The 23,959-nt window shown below is 29.4% G+C and overlaps 1 protein-coding gene across 1 annotated transcript in view; it reads left to right on the top strand.

The window, feature by feature from the left end:
- Nucleotides 1-5,786: 5,786 nt before the first annotated feature.
- BUB3_9 (mitotic spindle checkpoint protein Bub3) overlaps nucleotides 5,787-23,959 on the top strand; it is a gene marked incomplete at its 5' end in the record, with an annotated part of 40,635 nt that continues 22,462 nt past the window's right edge. Inside the window, one exon of the mRNA XM_051218768.1 lies at nucleotides 5,787-5,832. Coding sequence (XP_051071627.1) covers nucleotides 5,787-5,832 — 46 coding nt within the window. The remainder of the gene's footprint in view (nucleotides 5,833-23,959) is intronic.

The following is a 23,959-nucleotide window of genomic DNA, read 5'->3' as shown; positions in this document are numbered from 1 at the left end:
AGACTGATGAAATCAAATTATCTCAGTTCTAAGAAGTATAATATAGTGACGATTGTGAAAGTGATGTAGAAATATTTCAGATGTTTTGACGTACATTGGCAGTTGTGGAAATTATTACATTCCGAGAAACTTTATCCCTATAATAAATTTCGTTATAAGTATTTCATGGTCAATAACTACTTTTTATGTCTAATGTTACTACCGACCACTCTTACGTACTTATGAGATGTCAAATTTTTGCAAACTATCTATACTACTTAACACTTTAACAGTAGCAAAAAAAGAATGCACTAATTCCAGTGGACAGTATACAATCTCAGAATTAACATGTTATACATCAATATTCAAGTACATATGTATCACTTTTGCATATTTGTTTGTCTGACTTCTTCATTCATATAAATAAATGGTCCGTTTAATCATCAATGTTTTATTACTTAGTCAAACTTATTACATTAGTTGATTCCGAAGTGAATCATTGCTTCAGGCTAGTATATTCGTGTTCACACTGGCAAATTACATTTAGTGTATTTGTCAGTAGACGTAATTTAAAAATTAACCAAGCTTTCTCAACAGAAGCAATTCTATTTATGAATTCGATAAGATCACAGTACATAAATATTCATTAACATTATTATAACAGAAAGCGTTGACGCTTTGGTCTACCATAAACTAAGAACTCCCCGAAATTTTAACATCTAGAGTTATAATATTTATCTTTTGCTCACTTATCCATCATTTATTAACGCAACTAAATGATCCGTCGATTAACATTTTGTTTTCTGTGTTATATCATGGTAACATGTTCTGAAAGAAACCAGCGATCTCTTGAGAAATAACAATCATTAACTTTGGTTTTATGTTCATTACGTCTAAAAATTCAATAAAATTGATAAGTTTTAATTCAATGTGTTGAAAAATAATACAATAAAGACAGAGAACTATAGTCATACAGTTAGTTGGCGTGTGTTATAGAAATTATGTTATACATCATAACTGAAGTGATTATGTATTCGGAAAAAAAAACAAATTACAACAGAATTAACATGATAACAATATTATTTTACTATGGCTAGAACAGTACAAGTGTTATCATCATAGCATGTGTTCTTAGTTGTTAGTAAATAATTTCAGATACTTTTCTGATCATATCAAATTTTAACAGTTTTTATCCTATTTCAATAATAATGTCCAAGTGAATAAGATTAAGTTTTGAAGTAGATGAAGCGGGGATACTGAAAATAAATGTAACAAAAAAGATACATGTAGGTCAGCATGGTAAATGAAAACTAAAATCAATGTAATATGTGATAAATTTTATTATACTTCTATGCTGAACTGTAGTGAATAAGATTACTTGCAAGTAGTATGTAACGGATTATGTCTTCCAAGTTGCAACAATCATCAGGTGGAGAAGAGATTTTTAGTACAGCGAAAACTCGACACAGGTGAAACATTTGATGACTAGACATGAAAACAGTTCAGACTGCAGAAAACACGGAAAGATGCAAATGAATGATTAAAAACTATATACATATATTGTGTAAACACTTAGTAATTTTATGAGAAGGGGTTTTTGAAATTTTAGTAATTTTATAGTTGAATTCATGAGTAAATTGAAGCTAAGCCATCATGGAGAACCTGGAAACAATGGATGGCTATTTCGTTCTATTGATGGACTCCTCAGCAGTGCACGCTCACGATCTTGCCTCGCGAGATTCTAACCCAAAATCTGTCAATCGCGAGCGTGAACGCTTAACCTCTAGACCACTGAGACAGCCGGTATCCAACGGTGTTGTTGTCTCACTTCAACCAATCCACGAAATCGAGCCACAGTCCACCATTTTCTTCAGTGAGTTGCTATCTCACAACAGGCTCAGTTGAACTCCACTGGTCACCGTTCCCCCTTAGAACTCCAGGAAATACCTTTTCACACACATGTATAAACTTCTTCTACTTATTATCCTCCACCACTAACAGTCAATTTCTATAGACATACTCATAGGCAATATAGATCATCTATTTCACAGTAATGACATATTTTTATTATCAGTTAGTATGACCAAAATACAATATCAATGTAATGTGTAACAAATGGAAATGATTTAAAAGAATGGATCATTACTTTGATGAAGAAATCCATTTTTATTATCCAATACAATTGCTATAAATTGATTATTTCCTGTGAATCCATTAAAAAAACCCACATTTGACAAAGTAAAAAATATTTTGTAGGGCTTCTTTTAATTTACAAATGAACATTCAATGTATATATTAAACTATTTTTTTCCTGTATACACTTTGCTTGTACAAATTAAGTTATAGACTGGAAGCATATTGAAATGATATCTCCTAAGTGTTTTGTTTGTTTAGAGAAATCTAAAATAAATTTTTTTAAAAATGGAATCTTCATTTAGTTTCATTTATGAAAACAAACAACAACTACTTATATAAAATAAACTTCAGACCATATATATTGTGTTAAGCATAAAATATCAACTAGCTATAATTAGTTCTACATACTAGTGAATGTAAATTACGTACATTGATAGAGATCTGAAATTTATTTAAGCCTTTTTATTAATTAGAATTGTGATACAATGTATACACTTTAGCTTCTTATCTGTAATTTACACACTTTTCTCGTGGTATAAAAATTTACTTACTCTGGACTATTAGATTTTGATCAAATGCTAATAATTATATTAAATGCTCTTTGATCGTCTATGTTTCATATGTATCCTTGAAATAAGCTCATCTTTCTTACAATTTTTTAAATTCTACTTTGGGTGAAGGTGATTAACCAATAGAATTTATACAAGGTTTTAAAAATAGGTTGTATATTTTATTAGTGTCATGAGATTTTTCTTGTCAGTTAATGGACTGTATTGTTGAGCTCATATTATCAGCATTAAATATGTATGTAACATCGTGTTAAGAGTCAATCGCTTGTAAATGAATGCTATACTTTTGAAGTATATGAAAGTACCTTGGATGAAAATGTAAAAAAATTTCAGTCCTATATGTTTAAACTGTTTCAGTAATCAGTAAATATGTTGATTATTTACAGACTAAAAGAAATATGTGTCTAGACTCAATGGCTTACCGAAGTTAATGAAGTTTTGTCTTAACAAGTATATTTATGTATCTTAGATTCTAATTTGATACGCTCTTTAAGTATGGAATTTAATTGAAATTTACTGTGATGATCGTTCTAACACAAATATATTGATGAACATTATAACCAGTTTTGTCTATTCGTAACTGTTAAGAGTTTAAAAATATATTCGTTATTTTGGAAAAGACTAACAAAAATTACTATTAATATTAAAGAGTGAACAATAAAATATTTGAAAGAGAGAGGGTTTTTTGGATATCATAGTAATTTAATAGTCCCACACTAGGATAAAACGGCCATCTAGTGCTTTCAGGTTTTTCATGGTGGTCTAGCTTCAATCGACTTATGAATTCAAATATAAAATTCATAAAATATTCATTTGAAGTGGGTTGAAGCGAAAACTAACAAACAATCCTAAGATATTTTCAAACTTATTTGATTTTCAACAACTTTCACATGCAGTAAAATTGCCAAGTGAATAAGAGTTATGTAAAACTTGAAGTCAACATAGTTTGGTCAATTAGTTCTAACGCGTGTTATACAAGTTCATTATTACCATAAATTATAAAATGAATTTCTATAGATATATAAATCCTCTATTTATATACTACTCAACTGATGGATTTATTTTATTTAATGGTTAAATTTCGTGAACATTGGATTTAGCAAGAATCCTTATGAATTTCTATTAATTAGTAAAGTTGATAATTTCAAATTACTTTTAGAATCTAAATTCTTTTATTGTTCAGAAGAGATTAGACAAATGTTCATATATGAACTTGTTCATATATCATATGACTTAAGGAATCATTTAAGTGACATAAATAATGTAAAATTTATTCTTTGTATATAGATTCATGTGACCGATAATAAGAAATGATTTAATATACGCATGCTGAATGTTTTAGTGGGATTCAAACAGATTTTTCTCAATATTTGAGTATCAACTACAAAACCAAAGACCTTTTGTTTTTTACTTCTGTTTTATTTTTTTTTCTATTAATATAATTGACTTTATTCAATATTATATTTTTGGTACAACACAGTATTTTTAGCAAAAGGTATTTCAATGAGTTTACGTTTCTTATTTCTTTATCGTTTCTGATGATAAATACTGAGTGATCGCCAGTTAGATGTTAACAGTTCACAAAATCGGCATGTAAATAATGTATATTCTTTTCAATGCATATATACAACCATCACGAAGTCGATGATTGTACTCTTTTGTAAATTGTACAATGAAAGGTCGTAATCTTTTCATAAACGCACTTGAATAGGCTATGAAACTATTAGACATAATGATTTGTTAAAACAAACAAGAAAACAGATAACTTGTTGAAATATCTAGATGAGAGGAACAGATACTCTAGATATTCAAGCAAGCCTTATCTCTTTCATTAAACATCAGGCTAAGTCTTATCAATTTTTAAATTAGCTGTACATGTGGGGCCCTTTAATTTTGTCGTCATTTAGATCGAACGATGTTGTCGAAAGGTCTCTCCACTTTAGTGGCCCGAGATGTGAATCCAAGGAGATCGTAATGATGATTGTTGTTGAAATATATATGTCGCCTATCCTCGTATATAATCATCGACTTTAATCGCGTTAGTCAATAACGGGTTTAGATAAGTCAAATAACGAGAATGGACATTTTAAATACATATATTTTGTATATATCAAGCGAATGGAATAGAACAAAGCAAAACGACGCGCAGTGGAAATGGCGGGTAAGCCAACTCCTCGTAAACCAAACGTTAATCAATATTTATAGTTACACAAAAACAGGTTACAGAAATGTGATGAATGGGATAAGAAGGGCACAGACGTATGTGCTCATATAAAAATAGTCAAGATTGATAAGCAAATAATTAACAAGGTCAGAATGTGACTCAAATAGAATGAATAGAATCGGCTGTCCGAAAGCTAGAATAAGGTATATGGGCTTAATATAATAACGGACACTACATACATTGATATTTTTTATTGTTTATTATTGGATATTCATCTTTCAACTGTTAATCTCAATGAAAAACCATAAGTTTTCTTTTTGATCGCATTCTATAATTTTAAAGACGCCAAGTCATAATTCTATAATTAAAAAAATTTACATGATTTGTCTATACAATAGACATTAGGTCAATTTAAATTGACATTTTAAAAAAAAAGAAGGAAGAAACATCCCCTAGTTTCTAACGTATTATATACATGATAAACAAACACATCAACATAGACACACACACATATATATATTCATAAATGAATAAACGAACACTGATAGACCTGTCTATCACACTTTTTTTTCTCATCAAAATAATCAGTAAAATTTGTTGAAATAGAAAAAGATTTCAGTAAATTTATTCTTTCTAATTTACAAACCATTAATTTACACGATTCATATTGACTAGTAACTAAATATTATGAATATTGTAGAAGAAAATTTTAAAAGAAAAAAATACAATAAAGAAAAGTGAAATTTTATTACATGAACAAATAACATGATCATTCATTTACATTATCTAATCGTTTATACATATTAAACAAGCTAAATATTAAACATAAAATATCATGTTTATTAGTATATAGAATTAATATATCACTATTCATAATCGTTTATTCAATGTATAATTATTTCTGGATAATAACATTGATTATTATTATGATTATGATTATGATCACTAATGGATATATTCATATGTTACGTAATGATATATTACGTAAGTTAATATTGTTCTATGTACAATACTTGTAATTGAGAGTTTATTTATTAAGTGAATAATAAGTTCGTGGATTAATTGAAGTTAGACATTAACATTGTTGGATACTGGCTCAATGGTCTAGAGGTTAAGCGTTCATGCGCAAAACTGTTAGGTGCTAAGTTCGAATCGTGAATGTGCCCTGCTGAAGAGTCCAAAAAATAGGACGAAACGGCCATCTAGTGCTTCCAGTTTTTCTATGGTAGTTGAACTTTAATGGTCTCATGATCTCAACTATTGAAATGAATTAAAATTGTTTTATTTATTTTTTAAAAATTAAAAAACTACAATTTGTAGAATATTGACTTTTGAATGGTTCCTTGAAATAAATACTAAAATCATTCTTCTAAAAATGATAGTGATCTATTGATAGATAATTCCTATTTAAACATTAAAAACACGAAGTTCAGCAAAGAGATCTCCTTTTAACGAATTTATTATGAAGCTGTACAATTGTATATATATCAAATATTTTTTTATCAAAGTTCTAGCTCCGTGAAGAAATATGAGCAACGAATACCCAAAATAAAGTAATTGAAAGATTATAATACGAGATTACGTAATACGAATAATAACAATAGAATCATTAAGTTAGTAACTAATTATAACGTTTTTGTTACAGTAATTAAAGGTGACTGTAGATCATAGAGGTGTAAAAAACGTGCACATACGCTTAACCTCTAGACTATTGAGCAGCCACACAACAGCCTTCCAGTACTTCCAGGTTTTTCATGGTGGTCTAACTTCAATTTACTCATGAATTCAACTGTTGAATTACTGAAATCTCTACAAAACCCTCCTCTGATATTATACAATTATTAAGAAATATTCTTGTCATCTCCTCACAAAATAAATAAATAGGTAAAACAGAACAAGTCGAGTCAACAACAAACAATTAGTATCAACGTAAAGAAAACAAGCCATTACTTATATGCGGATAGATTTGAAAAGCTATTGAATTTTGTCATGATGACATTGCCCAGAATGACAATGAAAGTTCCATGATTAAACTACACATTTCAGATAACGAGACTCCACCAAAATCATTTACCTAAGTCACAAATCTCTACTATCTTCTTTTAAATGTTTTCAGTATATTAGAAATGATAAGCAATAGCAAGTTCTATTGTAGTGAACGAGAACACAAAATTAATGAATCTCTTGACAGAATATAAAAATCGTACATTAAATACTCCATTTACAGATATCCTTCATTTGTCTTTCACATTATTTATGATTCTTCCAAATCACAATTTCTTTCTAAGTCCATTTCTGTTTTCTTCAAGTCAACCTTGATAGCCTTCTGTTGCAGGGGTATCCACTTCTGATTGGTGTTGCACACAGTACTTATGTCGACAAACACAAGTAGCATGCATCACAAATCCCATTCATCTGTTCACTAAATTAACATAATTGACACCACAATGTATTTTATACACAAATTAATCATGTTATGAATGTACACAATGTATTCACATTGACCTTCATTTCTTTTATACTATTCTTTTTAGATTATTCAATTCATTGTTATTTTGTATAGCATCATTATTACTATTTGCATGTTGATCATATTTTTTATGTTTATATCAAGATTATTGATGTCACCGCTTTTCATTAATGTACAGTTATTCCTTAATTCAATATAACAAACTGATGAATAACTTTTAATTTGTAATTGTGAATCAACAAATTTGATCAATATTTTTTTGTAAGTTGAGTAACTTTCCTTATAGGTGTGATCACTTCTCTTTAAGCTTAAACATTAAACAGCACTGAACTATATTTTTTTTTACTAATATGGATTAAACTATCTTGCTGATTTATTAACTTACAGACTTCATTGGGGAAATGGAATTCTTATATCTGCATCGAATGTGAATATTCTTCTTCAACAGATATCTTCTTAGAATTATGGTAACTAGTTTATCTGAAAGATTATTTTTTATCTCAGATTGATGTCGGTCGGAGAATATTTCAAAAAATATGCTTAAGGTTGTTTTTCTTACAAGATCTTCATAAAAACTAAGATTTTTAGCCCCAATCTTAGTAATGATCATGTCTTCAAACTAAATCTATGGCAATTTAGTCAGTATGTAGGTAATACCTTATTTGTCCCATAGTGTGGATTGAAAAGATATATTCATTAATTGATTTTTTGTCCATATCTATCAATAACTTATAATAAATAACAGTTTGATTTGAACTGTTCTGTGGTTGACCTACATTTAATTATCAGTTTTTTTGTTTATGTCCGATTTGTGTTGAGATATTAAGTTTGAGTAGTAAATATGAAAAGTTAAGTTTAAAGCTTTTAAGATCGCAGTTGATAAGTACTTCATAGTTCAGTCATTATTCTGTCTAATATATATCTTACACATTTCAAATATTCATTTATGTTCTCATGGTACAGAATAATATGCAATACTTAATGACAATCGAGTACTTTGATTTATCTTCTTAGTTAATGATGGTGTACGATACAAAACGTTTATGAATTGATCAGTAATCCAAACGTAACTATCATACAAGATCTTACATAAATGACTTTATTATGATTACGCTATTTCAACTGATTATATAAAAAACTGAACAGTCATTGAGATATTAAGACACTCTTTGAAATGTATTATTAAATCTATAAGCTATTTTGTTTTAGAATAATACCAAGCCTGACGTTTCTTCTTAAAAAGCACTTAAAAGCTTTTAAGGTGAATTATAATGTTTTCTAACCAAATAGTGATCTTTCATTTAACTAAATTCCTGTGAAAATCTAAATTAAATGAATTCAACCAATCATTCATGTTAAAGTTCATTATAATGTATAAGAAATCATAGTTTATACACATATTTTTAGTTAAGATGATGAGCCAATCACTGTTAGATCACCATTGCAACCCTGGAAGCACTAGACGGCCGTTTCATCTTAGTATGGGACTCCTCAACAGTGCTCATCCACGATCACACACATGGGATTCCAGCCCAAGATCTTCGGTCTCACTCGAGAAAGCTCAACCTCAAGACCGCTGAGCCGGCCGACATCCAGCGGTGTTAAGGTTTGACTCTAACCAATCTTCTATTGTCTAAGATAGATACATGTCTCTACCTGACACAGATTAGCTCCAATGGACACAGCTTCTCAACAGAACTCCAAGAATTCCCTCACAAAGCTAGTCACTAGTGAGCTCATGATAATTATCAGTTTGGAACTGTTGAGATTGTTATGTTTTTGATTAAGATCATAAATTGATCATTTGGTCAAGATTAGTCAAAGTGTATGTTATATATCTCACCAACATTTTTCCTTCAGTCAACAATTATTTTTTGATCAAATCTATTCACTTGTATTATTTGATTAGATTGACGATATTTCTAATTATATTTCTACTAATGAAGATAACCAAACACCATATTACTCACTTCAAATCCAGTATCCAACTGGTATGAAGTACATATGAATGAATTCATAAATGACACAACATATTTTACTATTTAAATAAATAGTCTAGACTAAATTATGTTTAAACATTTTGTCAATAATAATTACAAAATATTCAATTGTTTATGAATAAAAATTCCACATTTCATTACATAGAAACACATACTACTAATATAAAGTGCATTTAATAGTCTATTTAGATATTTTCGAGAGATAGTTATAATAAATAAAATAAATAATCAAATTAATAAAAATAATAACTTGTCGGGTAATAATGAACGGAAAACTTATTTAGGATATGATTTAAACAATGACATTTTGTTAATAGTTAAGATCATAAGTCAATTGAAGTTAGATCACCATGCAAAACCTGGAAGCACTGGACGACCGTTTCGTCCTACTGTAGGACTCTTCAATAATGCACTTAAAAACTTCTTGTTTTCATGTCAAAAGCTCTCATTTTTATCTGCATGTCATATTTCCCATTTGGGAGATTAATAAACGTTATTGGTTCGTGTATCTTTAGGTATGCTGTTTTGTAACGCTTCCAAAGGACATTTTTATGTTGTATATATACGCTTGGTTTTTCCTTGTTGTTGTTTTGCGTGCTTCTTGCTGCTTGTGGAATATATTTCCCTCTTCCGAATTTAGATTTCTGTCTTTAGTTAGTTGGGCTGGATCGCGTCGAAATAGCTAGCTTATCTGTCATTGTGTTACAGAGTCCTTATTTCGTTCTCAGTTTAGGTGAACTCATAATCTCTGCAAACATTATACAAAAATTATAAACTTTCAACAAATAAGTAGTTATTTTAGCTGTTGAGATCATGCGTCAATTGAAGCTAAACCACCTTGGAAAATCTGGAAGCAGTTGTTGGCCATTTTATTTTATTGCTGGACTCCTCAACAGTCCGCATCCATGATCCTGCCTCGCGCACGAGCGCGCCATCGCCGTCCAGTACTTTCAGGCCTTCCATGGTGGTCCAGTTCCAATCGACTCATGATCTCAAAAATTAAAATTACTACAATATTTATAAAACTTTTCTGATACAAATAGGTATTTATCATTCACAACAATAGTGAAAATTGCAACCTAAAAAACAATTTGATCTCAACAACACAAACATTTATATATAAAGACTATCAATTTTAATTCAAGTATAATCAAGGAATTCTTTCAGTTTGAGTTTGACTTTATTCATAAATTTTACTTAACCTATATGTATATATCATCAAGATAAACAAAAAGTAAATAATATAAGAATGATGAAATTTGTGAGTAGTACTATGAGTTCATTGTAATATGTCCTATTATCCATGTAAAATAATGTCAAGTTCTTGGGGTTTTTTTTCTAAACAATGATTTAATATGTATTAACATAAATATAAGCTAAGAAATGAATTATTCAATAGAGGTCAATTAATTGTTTAGAAACCAATATAAAAATGTAATTCAAATGAAAAGAATTGGTAGAATTATGGTCTACTTCATTATTAATACCGCTCTTATAATAGACCTAATCTTAAAATTGTAGATTTGTTGTGATGTAACTGTCTAATCTATAAGATCTTACGTGGAAGTTATATCATTGTCTACACTGACTCATCGTATTGTAACAGTCAAAATTATTTGAATGTTTGATTTCAAGTGAAGCATGGTTTACATTTTAGGTGACTAATTATCATCATTCCATTAATAAACTGTAGTAATACAGAATGATAATGTTAATTGTTTATTTTGAGAAAATTTGATATGCCTAACCGTTTGAATTACCCGATCTGAAGGGTACTTAAACCATACTTTAAGAAGTCCAATTTAATGGTTTCAAAACAATGGATGTCCATCTTCCATTTTTGGCGTTGTTCAACAACTTCGGGTTCAAAGAGACATCTGAAATAGTTTTCATTATAACGTATCAGCATATAAAATAACAATATCACGAACTGATTGTTACTTCAATTATGAACTATCGAATTTTCATTGACTTTAAAACTTTGAATTAGACTTTTAGTGAGTTTGTGCTTGTGCACTTTAATCCCTAGATAAACAATAAAGTGGCTGTCGAATAATCCATATTTGGTAAATTTCTTTTCATAAATTTTACATGTTGACACAGACTGGAAAATGAATGATGGATTTTCTTCTTCTTTTTACTTGGTTTACTTTTAACATTAAACTAATTAACACTACTTTATTTCCAGTCAAACATATTTACAAAATCATGAAATAGAGGCAATTATCGGAACAAGTATCCTTCCGATAATTATGTTTTTTATCGGATGTAATTACTATTTATTAACCATATAAGTCACAAATATGATGTTAGGTGGTTGAACGTACTTTGCAGAAAGTTCAAAACGTAGGTTTCATGCTGGTACTGGATAATTTCTGTTTCCCTATTTTGGTGTTTTCAACGATGTACAACCACAATCCAAAAGGTAGTCCAGCTAAATAACTATCAGACCTTGACTTAAAAGCGATTTTATTAATACGCTGAGTTGTGGTATTAACCCTTTATCAAAAATCAATAAAAAGATTTTATTGGTTCCTTTTATTCAGATCACCATTCAGTTTAGTTCGTGCATTTGTAGATTCAATGAAATTGTATGAACGTTTTCACAATCAGAGTATAATTCATTTGTTTGTATTTATTAGTTTTTTGGGGAAAAATGATATGATCATGAGTTTTACGGTCCTTATTTTAGTTTTGTTGCCAACTATTAACAAATATAGTATCAGTGAAAACCAGGGGACATTGTACAGTTGCTCCATTCTCAGCGAGTTCTTAGATCCACACTACCAAAAACTTTCTTACTGCTTTGAAACAGATATTCAGTACTCTTCATTCTCCAACTATTTCCTAGTTGATATCACTCAATGACGTAAACTAACTTCAAAAGTTGATTTCAATCGATTATAAACAAACAACAAGTTGTCATTTTACTGAAACCTCAGGTTCATTTCCATAAGCACTATAAAGTACATACTTTTTTTCTTCATGAACATTTGCATGATAAGTTACAAATGTTTATTATCGATGTCAATAAAAATTATTGAATATGTGAAAAATATTATACGGTAGTGAAAATGTAATCCTTGCAGCTCTTCAGATAATTAAAATATTTCATAGTGTCATTGAATAAGAAAAATAGAATTCAGTGAAGAGAATTCTCTTTTCGACGAAACCATTTACTTAAGCTGTATATTCATATTTATGGTTACATGGAAAATATATGTCTATAGGAGGATAGAAAAGATTGCATCATAAATTGATTCGAGACTCTTATATTATCAAATGAGGTCACGTACTAATCAAGAGGGTAAGGAAGAAAATAGTTTATGGGTCAGATAATAGTCCAAGTGACAGATATGAAGAAAAAACGACAAACATAAATGTCATAATAATAAACTGGATAATACTCAGGATAACTTGTATAAGGTAATAATAATAATAACTGATTAGAGTTTAAAACTGCAAAATAATGAGAGCTTGGACGAATTGTTTCTGCATGCAAAGTTTAGGCTTGAGTTAGTGGATTGCCAATGCCTCAGCAGTGCATACAATATTGATTCGACATCCCTTCAATCCAATTCCTTTGACTCTGTAGATTATTTAAAAAGAAGAATCCTTTGAAGCGATGTGTCCACTGTTGATTAAATGCGCCTGCATAGAACCAGTAATTGTCTTACATTCACCTTTTAAAAGCTAAGCCGGATAGTGTCCTGAGATGCGTTTGGAAAGTGATCGCTTTGTGTGGCCTATGTAACGTGCCTCACATGAGTAAGTACATTTATAGATATACATTGATGTGGTCCAAAGTAGAGGTTTATCCTTAACACATCATATCTGTCAATTGGACAGTTATCTGACCCGTAAATTATTTTCTTTCTTATCCCCTTGATTAGTACGTAACCTCATTTGTTATTTAGTCTCGAATCCATTTTGTGGTGCAATCTTTTCTATCCTCCTATAGACATATACAGCTTAAGTAAATGATTTCGTCGAAAAGAGAATTTCCTCCGCTGAACTCTCTTTTATTCGAAATGTAATGATTGTTATAACCGTCTTACGTAATTACAGAATACAAATAAAAAATAATACAAGAATATTTTGAAAAAAAATTATTTTCGCGACATTTAAATTTTACATTTCGTAACTAAGAAAAAAAGAAAAAGAAAACAATATTTCTTTAATGAGGTTTAAAAGTGTCTTCTACCATTTTCATCATTCTGATATAACGACGTCTATGTATAATCAATGCATATGTCGCTTATTACTAATTAATATTTAAGATGTAAATTGAACATTCTAAAAAACACCCACCTTTATACTTTATTTGCCTAATTAAAATAAAATTCCATTCTTGAAACAGGTTATGTTTAGTAGAAGTTTGATCTGAATATAAGATAACATTGGACTTTATATATATATAACATGATGCAAACAATCTTTCTTAGATTTATTCTTAATATATGTGTTATGTTACTATGTGGTAAAGAATGGACAAAGATGTATCGATCAAAAATAGTAAGATAAAAATTCTATCAGTTGATCAACAATAATCAAAAGCAATATACTAACTGATTTCTTTTCTAATGATCACAGTGTAGTATGTGCTACTGATGTCGACAAGTATAATTAGTATGTATCATCAATAGAAAGTGAAATGTCTGGCGACAGAAGGTTAAGAAGATCAAAGAAAAAAAGAACGTGAACGGAGAATGTTTGGAGTGGAAATGAAAGAACAATGAAGTCTGAGACAATTTAATAATATTTTGTAGAAGGAACAGTCAAGTTTGATATTATTGATTGACAGTTTGCAAATGAAGTATTCACTATACGGTACTCAAATTTTACTAAGATATTCTGTAATTTTGTATTCGAATACATTCGATTATCCCTAATTGTGTTCTTCTTTACTACAAGAGTACTACTAATAATAATATGTTTTCAAATCACTTCACTTAATACCACATGTTTTATGATAAACTATCCTTTGTACATAGTAAGTAAACTAACATATAACAATCATTTAGACTTATTATGATTTTGATTGTACTAAAAAATATTTTGTATTGTTTCCTTAGTACTATTTCAACTTATGTTAATTTCATTTCGTTAATTTATTTACATTGATGAACTAGCTTACATGAAGTCACGAAACGTCAGAAATACAATTTTTCTACTCATTTAGGATACAACATAGATATAGTTATTCTTTACTTATTTAAATTGTTACTCTTTTAAGATTTAATCAGAAAATGTGTTTCTCAACAAAGTGTTCCTTCAAATTGTCATAATCGCTTTATGTATTTTTGATTTGTTTTACTTTTATAATATTTTTATATCACATATTTCATTCAATTTATAAATTTTTCTGAAGAAAACACAAAGAGATTAATTTAAAAGCTTTTTGAGCTGGTAAAGAAGATTTATAGTGCCAATTGGTGTTTTAGATACAATTCTGTTCTTTGAGCTGGATGGTTTAATCGTAGAGCTTGTTTTTCTGAACAATAAAAGCAACATTACTAAATCATTTAACTCAAAGAACAGAACTACATCTAATCAATATATCAACCATTAAGGTATTGCGTTGATATTTTGAATAATAAGTTGTAAATATTTTATGAAAGTAAACGAGTGGGTAAAATAGGCAATTAATCAATTAGAACAAATCAAAACCAATGCATTCACAATAATATTTGGACAAATTTCGAACAAGTTGATTTGGAATTTTTAGTATTCAGTCAAATTTCGAATCTGTTTAATTACTAAAAGTTTAAATAGTAATTCATCATAGCTATCAGTATATTTAATAAACTATACAAGAGAAATGATTATTCTATATGTAATCCAATATAGCTAGAAGTCACAGACTATTAAATATTACCAGGCCTATACAAAAATGACAGAGATTTTATTTATAAATCTGACTAATCTTATAATGAATCATTGCTTTAATAACAAGCTATAAGAATGTGGTTTATACATAATTCAATGTGCTTACCATTATTATTATTATTACCATCATTATGAGATATTAGTTTACGATTACTGTGCGAATCACCATCATTGTAACTTCGATGTAAAATATGTTCACATAAACATATGAATCATACAAATCAACTGATTAAATCTATGAGCTCAATAGTTTAAACAACAACAACAAAATCCACAAATTGGTAATCAACATATTACAATAGTCGTCAATGTAAAATCATGTTTTCTTTTTAGAATTTTCATAATAATTATAACCAAGGAAGAAGAAGAAAAAAAGAATTTCTATCATGATAATTAATAAATAATTAGTAATATATTCTGTGAGAACTGAAATTTTCTCTTGGTCTCTTTACATTATAAACTGTTATATGTTTGTATGCACAATCACTATGTGCTTTGGATAGTTTCCTGTTATTGAGTTATATTTCATACCACTTTATAGGTGAATTCTCTTTAAAGTAACGTATTATATGTATTCTGTTATATACTTCAATATTTTCGTCATCTTTATTCATTGTTGTCTAGTTTTCTTCTTTTTTTTGTTGTCGTTGCAAGTTGTTGTTTATTTCAATTAGTGAAATAGATTCATCGTTTATTCAAGGGACTAATTATTCATTGGGAATATTATAGATATAGAACAAAGCATCTTCATATTCATGAAAACAAACCTTCATAATTGCTGTTTTATAGTAAAATGAAACAAGATATTATTTTTTATTAATTATGTTAATCCCTTCATTATATGATGAATTCGAACTCCTATTTCACACGTATATCACACTAAAGAAATCTAATTAAAATAATCATTAGTATAGTTTATAAAATAAAAAAGAGATTTATGAATAGTTAATTATAATATAATACTGAAAGTGATTTTATATATTTGGATGGAGAATGCTGGTGGGCGGCGTAAGCTCCTTCATGAGGGGTAAATATCGTAATTAAGTAAGTAAGTTGTTATTTAAATTGTTTCAATGTTTAATGACTATTTCATTGAATAAGATGAGAAAAAAACAGTCTAGTTTTTCACATAAGAACTTGGTTCATTCATAGTAACTGAAAATAATGATGCGTACTTAATTTTTTAAAATATATCTGGCGTTACGGTTTGTTTATAAAAAGTTTCATGCTGATTTTATTATGCACTAGGCTTAAATAAGCACAATATTTATTAATATGGAAACAAAAATTCTTTTAAAAATAATCTATAAAATTTACAATTGATTAGTGTAATACTGTGGTCTGAGCTACCTATTTACACATAAGTAGTATATAACGATAGTCAGGAATAGGATGTGTTTCAGTAGAAGATCGAGAAGGATAGAACGAGAACGGGAAGCAATTGACATGAAAATGCTGAAATAATGAAATCTGAGATGATGGACTGATATTTACAAAAGAAAAAGTCAAGTTTAAGACAATGGATTAATATTTTGCAAATTAGAGATTTACTGTATGGTTCTTAGATTTTAGTGAGATATTCTGTAATTTCGTGCTTAAATACATTCGATTGTCCACACTTGTGTTCTTCTTCACTATAATACCAAGTCAGTATTATCAAACTTCATAAAAAACCCATGCTATGCAACTAAATAAACAAATTGTTTTGCCAATCCACAGTTCTATTCAAACATTATGTTTCATACATATAGTTTCACTAATTATCTTAAAGAGAGGAAGAATAATGATTGATGCAGAATAATATGAATTCATTTTGTTTCGTTAGGTTCTCATCAGCTGCTTACAACATAAAAATTTTGAAAGTCTTCGCTACATCATGATACATACATTCATCTTTAATCACCCTCTTATGTATAAGTCTGTCAATATCTGTAATAACGTTGATTTTAATATATTACAAGTTATAAGCAGCTGATTAGTACCTAAAGAAATAAAGTGAATTTATATTATTCTGCACCAATCTTCGTTCTTGCTCTCTTTAAACATTATACAATTAACCAAAATAGTAAATGTTAGTAAGGTATTCAATAAAGTGAACATTCAAAACTGTGATAAACATTATTAATATAGGATATGACATTCATTTTACATTTCAATAAATAAGCTAATTTGTTGAAGCGTTATTCAAATTTTGGATTTGTTGGAAAAAAATTCTACAGGGCTAACTAAACAGAACTAAAATACGTTCAACGTAGAATATGAATCAGTGCCAAAGATGTAAATAAACCAATAGACAATAAAAAACAGGCATTTTGGAATTTGTTTGTTGAAAATTTACAAATTAGTTTCAAGCACCTACTAACTCTTAACAAGAACTGAAATTATTGGTCAGCTAAATATTTAACATCTTTCCCATCACACATTTAGGTGTTATGTAGTAAACGCTCGTTCTTCAGCAAATGTTATTGGTTAGCATGTGCTAATTGGATGGTAATAATATTGTAATCCATCTCTAATGGGATATCTAGTGACCCGGGATCTGACTCCAGTTATATCGTATGATTGATTGCCATTGGAATGTACATATCGTCAATCCTCGTATAAAATTATCGACTTAAATCGCGTTAGTGAATAACGGAATTAAATAAGTCAAATACGATAATGAATTTCGAATAAGGTATATTTCATAAAATCGTTGATCTGAACAGACAATCAGGGAGATGGAACGAAGGGGAGAGAGAAGTGAAGGTGTGTGAGCCAACCTGATTTAACCAAGCGTGAATCAATATTTATAGTCACACAATAATAAGTTGCATAAATGTAATGATGAAGATAAGAAATGTACACACGTACGCTCATATAAAAACAGTCAGGGTTGATAAGTGAATGATTAACAAGGTCAAAACGTGACTTAATAAGAATGAATAAATTGGTTTGTCCATAAGGTAGAATAAGTTATATGGGCTTAACAAAGTAAACCAACACTACACATATTTTAAAGAAAGTAATCAACATATCTGAAAACGGAAAACTCATCACGTAATTACCAGCATAGCTAAGTGATACATAATGTAATGGAAGCAGTTAAATGGGAAATTAGTAACCGAATCATGTAAAAACTTGTAGTAAAATATTTTAACTTATGAGAAACACAATAAACTGTGTCAATAATTCATTCGAATTTGATCATTTAATGTTATGAAGAAATAAACGAGTTTCATTTCTGGCAGTAATGTTGAAAGATTTCAGTTATTGAATAGTTAGTACTGTAGATCATTTTTAACAGTTACACTATGTGATATCAGTTCGAATTACTTAATAGATACTATTTCACTGAAGATTGAAAATATTCCTCGGTGACGTGAGACATTTATCACAAAATCTAGATCCAGAGCATTCTGCTAATCCGTCTCAATCACTGAATTTGAAAAAAAACTATTCTATTCAGTATCAAACAAATTATTAGTCACATTGTAAAATGATCGGTAGGATTCAATCAATATTGGAGGTTTAACACTGATTGCCAATGTTATCATCCAATCCATCAGTCCGATTCTGTGTATAGTAATTTTATTATATAATATGAATAATTTTTATTTAGAACTATGTGTCAGTTACTTATGGTAGACGAATTATGTTAAACACATTGAAATGTAATGAAATACCACAAGTTTATATACTAGAACACATAAATGTGATTTTCATGTGATAGACAGTTCAATTGTTAATTTTCTGAAGCATGGAAAATAAAAAAAAGTTGATCAAAATTGTAACTGAAACTCTTTATTGAATATGGAAGATAGTTCCATTTTGCATTTCTCCTGAAAATAAATTTAACGGTATAGATAATGCAAATTTAATACGGTTAAACTAATATAATGCGTTTACATCAAGCTAAACATGAATTCGTATATAATGTCTGTAATAGACATTAGAAATAACTCATGCTGTAGTGAACAGAACACGGGTGGGGACAATCGAATGTATTTAACACAAAATTACAGGACTTGTTAATAAAATCTAACAATCATAAAGTAAATGCTTAATTTGCAAAATGTCCATCAATTGTCTCAAGATGACTCAGACTTCATTGTTCTTGCATTTTCATACAAATTGCATTCTGTTCCCATTCTTTACTGTGCGATCCTCTTGTCTCTCTGCTGCCAGACATTCTGTTTACGACTAGCGTCATATACTACTTATGTCAATATAAGTAGCACACACCACGATGTCAGTTAAAGATTAACTCGGAAAAAGTTCCAAAAATACCTTCATAAACTATTTATTGTTTGAAAGGTTTTGAACATTCAGCCTCAAAATCGCTTACATTAGAGTACATTGATGTCTTAAGAGACATATTTCGTTATATATATTTCTGTAGCTAACAAACCCAGACTAACTTTTCTGTCTCAAATCTTTCTTCATATAGGTCATTCCATTCATAATTAGGACTTCCATCATATCATAAGAAACGTATATTCACTTTAGGTTTGGTAGCACACTTTACAAATATTTATTTTATGACTGAGTGAGATTTTACTTTTTCAGTACCATGAGTTTAAAAATGCCAATGCATCTTTTATTGCAAGGAATTTATGTACATAATCTTCATTAGAAATGCAGTTTCAAAAAAATCTTATTTTTTAATTTGTCCGGATTGTGTTAATGATGACGTTTGTGTATGTAGATAATAATTGAAATTTCTAGCAGACGCTGACGAACTGTATACAATTTGGTAATATCATCCTGTTGTCATGGTAACCAAATCTGAACTGTCAAGGATGTATCATTTCAAAATAACTGAGAAAAGAAATGAACCGTAGTTTTGTGGTACATATGACATATTAGTTAGAAATAAATAATTATGTCATTGAAATAATCCTAACAAAAAATAATGTAATAATTTTCGTAATAGAAAATCCAACGTTAAAGGAATTTGTATCATTTTTAGAATTATCTGTCAACTTATTCAAAAACTATTCATTATTATATTCAATATTCATTTTGTTTTATTCGCTTCACAATTTTATTTCTTTTGTCCGACAGAAGGAAGTATTTAACTATAATTATTTCAATCGGTAGTTCCAGAAGCATAAAGCAATAGTTAGACACATTGTTCTAGAAATCAAAATGAGAGATATTTAAGTATGAATATATTCCTTAGTATTAGGGTCATTACTAGGATCAGTGGGCTTTTCATATGATTTGAATGTTACATTTAGAAGTATTGAGTTACTTCATTATGATTATGAATTAACTGGATTGTAAGAGATGGATAGTAATGAAATCAGTAATCAGAGATATGGAAACGTTATGAATAATTAAACAACGACTATTATAAAACTAGTCTTTTGAAGAAGGGTAAAGTTAGTTATATTTAAAATATTGAGCCTCATATTCTCTTACATGTTCATCTCTAACAATTCTACACTAAACTTACTGAAATGTTGTACCATGACAGTGCACGTTATGTTCATATACCAAAAGACTTAATACCAGCTACTAGCAAATGAGAAATGATATAATAAATATAGTTCTCTGAAAAACGTTTTAACCTTTATTCCAAAAGTGGTAGTATGGTGCGTGCTACTTATATTGACATAAGTAGTATATAATGCGAGTAAGGAATGTAATGTCTGGCAGCAGAAGATTGGGAAGATCAAGGAAGTAAGAACGGGAATAGAAAGCAAATATTATGGAAATGCAAGAACAATAAAGTCTGAGACAATTATTGAACATTTTAAAATTAGGTATTATGGTATGGTTTTTCCATTTTACCAAGTAACTCTGTAATGTTGTGCTAAATATGGTTCGGTTGTCCTCACCTGTGCTTTATTTCACTACAGTAGTATTATGAACACTTGGCTATGAGTAAAGTGGGAAATCTTCCTAGTTGCATTCGTTGATTAAGTACCTTAGTCAACTGTTCATAAATTCAAACCTTCAACTGGTGTTTCAAAATACTAATCACAATATACTGACTTGAGTGGTAAATCCTAACTATAGTCAGAAACTCATCTAAGCGAGACAATAAATGACTTTTACAAAGTATTTCAATCTAAAGTTGTTTAATGACATTAAATCGAACGAATATGTATATGTAGGGTAGTCTACTAATTAAATAGAAAAATTACTGTATTAGTGTATTTTTCGGTATAATACGTATTTTTTTTCAATGAAATTAACTGGTATAAGTTATGATGGAAGGCCATAAGAAAATGAATATAGTAGTGGAAATTTCAGTTAACTCTAATGTTTTTTCTTCTTTACATATAATTACTAAAACTGGATGCCAAATGTAAAATTTTAATTTCAAAATTGATTTCTTTGTAAAATGTTATCATTGAATGGGGTCATAACTATGATTGTCTTGATTAAAACTACTATAAAGTAATTAGCATTCTTAAGAATATTGAGTTTTCTATTACTGTAAAAAAGCATCTGAAACAACCAATTTATAATCAAATTAACATTACAGTGAATTTTAGATAATTCATATGTTATTTGTTCATTATTTATATGCACACATAAATATTGGTACAAAAAGACATTGAATATATATGCGCTACACAAGTCACACGACTTTTGTGTGGGCTATGATACTGCCTGGGTGTCCAGATCGAAGCAGGTGATTTTCTTACGAGGTGACCTCCGGAGCCGTCGAATGAAAGGTCTGGTCCACAAGAGAGTACAGCAACGTCAAGAGATGCAGTCTCATGGTAGCTGGTGAACAACGACTGGGTCACACTCCATTTGTTCTTTCATGATCCCGGAACCCATGTGCACCACTGGTTCGGAATAACGGTTCGCCAACTCCCCTAGATGAACCATCCGTGTCCGCCAACTCGGTTAGAGCGTCGGACATTCGATTTTCGTCTTCTTAATTTTGTAAACACCACCCCCGTCACAAGAAGGCAGTGAGTAGGACTTTCCTATCAGTGGCTGTATACGCATAGCCATATGAGAGCCTTTCAAGAGAGGGATCTGACTCTCCCTACCCTCCGCCGTACCAGAGCATTTAAGAGCAATAAATTCTATGATCGTCTGATAATTCTACAAATTGTGATGATATTCTTTGAAGTAATTTATAAGTCCAACTTCATCAGATAAGATATTATGCAATATTCTATTCCTTCATATAATCAGTTTGTTATGTCCCGATAAGCATAATGAATGGTAACTTTTGGGATCCATTTATAAACCAATAAAATGCTTATAATTGTTAAATAACTAAACTATAGATATTCATGTCCTTCTTATTATTAGCTTTATTTTGACCTATGAACTATTATACGATTTACCATTCTTGAATTATGCCCTGTCTATTAAATAATACCTCTCACGCTCACAGCCACATTTGGCTAATTCTTGTACAAATGTTATTTTCCATTTTATGGTACGATGTGGTCTGTCCAGTCGGTATATAAACCCAGTATGCTGGAAATAACTGATTCATATTGCAGGGGCTAAGATTTGTGTTCTGGACTTAACTGGCTGAGCTAGGCGAAAAGCAGAACCAATAAGGACTCTAGACTGCTCGTACGGGTTTTATGAGTCACTAGTCCGATCGATAATTCACTGCTCTCTAACTGATGTTATCGTTACGTTATACATTAACAGGACATATAGGTCACAAGTTATAACACAGATAAATCACAACAATTAAGAGAATATTTTCAATCATAAATATTTAGACTTCTATAATACTTATATATAAATATTTATACCTATTTTTCATTTGACAATTTTAAACAAACAATTTTGTTGTTGTTTGAAAACAAAGTTATCAGTGTTTATGATAATCACAAGAAAAAAAAAGAGTTTTTTATACAAAATACCTCAATAAAAACACAAGATAGTCTCCTAGTGAAATAATTAAAGGGAAAACAAAAAACTTTCTTTTGGAGTATATTAATGATGAAAACAAATTAAATAATGAGTCATATTATCTGTAAACTTGAACGTTTGCAATGAGGAGTACTAATTACTCAATAACAACAACAACAAAACATACACAGAAAACCAATCAATCAAATTGTTTTTACCACAAGTTCCTAATTGTAATCAATAACACATAATATTCTGGAATCAGATCAAATCTAGATAGATACAAGTTTTTCTTATGTTTCATATTATCAAGTCTTAAATGAAAGTTGAATAATTTTATAAAATGAAATTATTTGACAGATAATTTTTTTAAAATGTCATAAATGGAAAAATAAACAAAATTGATTGATATTGGTTACTTGTATCTTCTCATTGATGTTTTTAGAACTGCAATTGATCAGTCTAATATTGGCATATGTGCATACCATGCGTATTACCCCAATATTGCCTAAATTCACAAGCATTATATGCAAAGATGGATAGTGGCTAACAGTGGAATACAGGGCCGGCGTTTTGTCTTATTTAGGACTCGTCAGCTATCCAGCTGTATCTCAGAGTTGATGTTCACTCCACGACTCGAATGCAGTACTGTTCGCTTATCTACTGCGTCCTGATAGCCACTAGCTTGTAAAATGGGGTGAAATTTAAATTTACTTGATATTGTTTACTTGAATCTTCCAGTTAATGTTTAAGATTGAAATTGATTGAGAAAATGTAAACAGAATCCTAGAAAGTTCAATCAGTTCTAAATATTTTCAACATTATGTTTTTACTTTTTACTGATTAGTAAATTGGAATATTAGGAGACAAATTATGACATTTTGACGTAACCTTTAATTTTATATTTTATAAATTAAGGATAGTA

The sequence above is a fragment of the Schistosoma haematobium genome, chromosome ZW (assembly GCF_000699445.3).
Source record: "Schistosoma haematobium chromosome ZW, whole genome shotgun sequence".
In the NCBI taxonomy this organism is placed as follows: Eukaryota; Metazoa; Platyhelminthes; class Trematoda; order Strigeidida; family Schistosomatidae; genus Schistosoma; species Schistosoma haematobium.
This window is presented reverse-complemented; position numbering and strand designations above follow the sequence as displayed.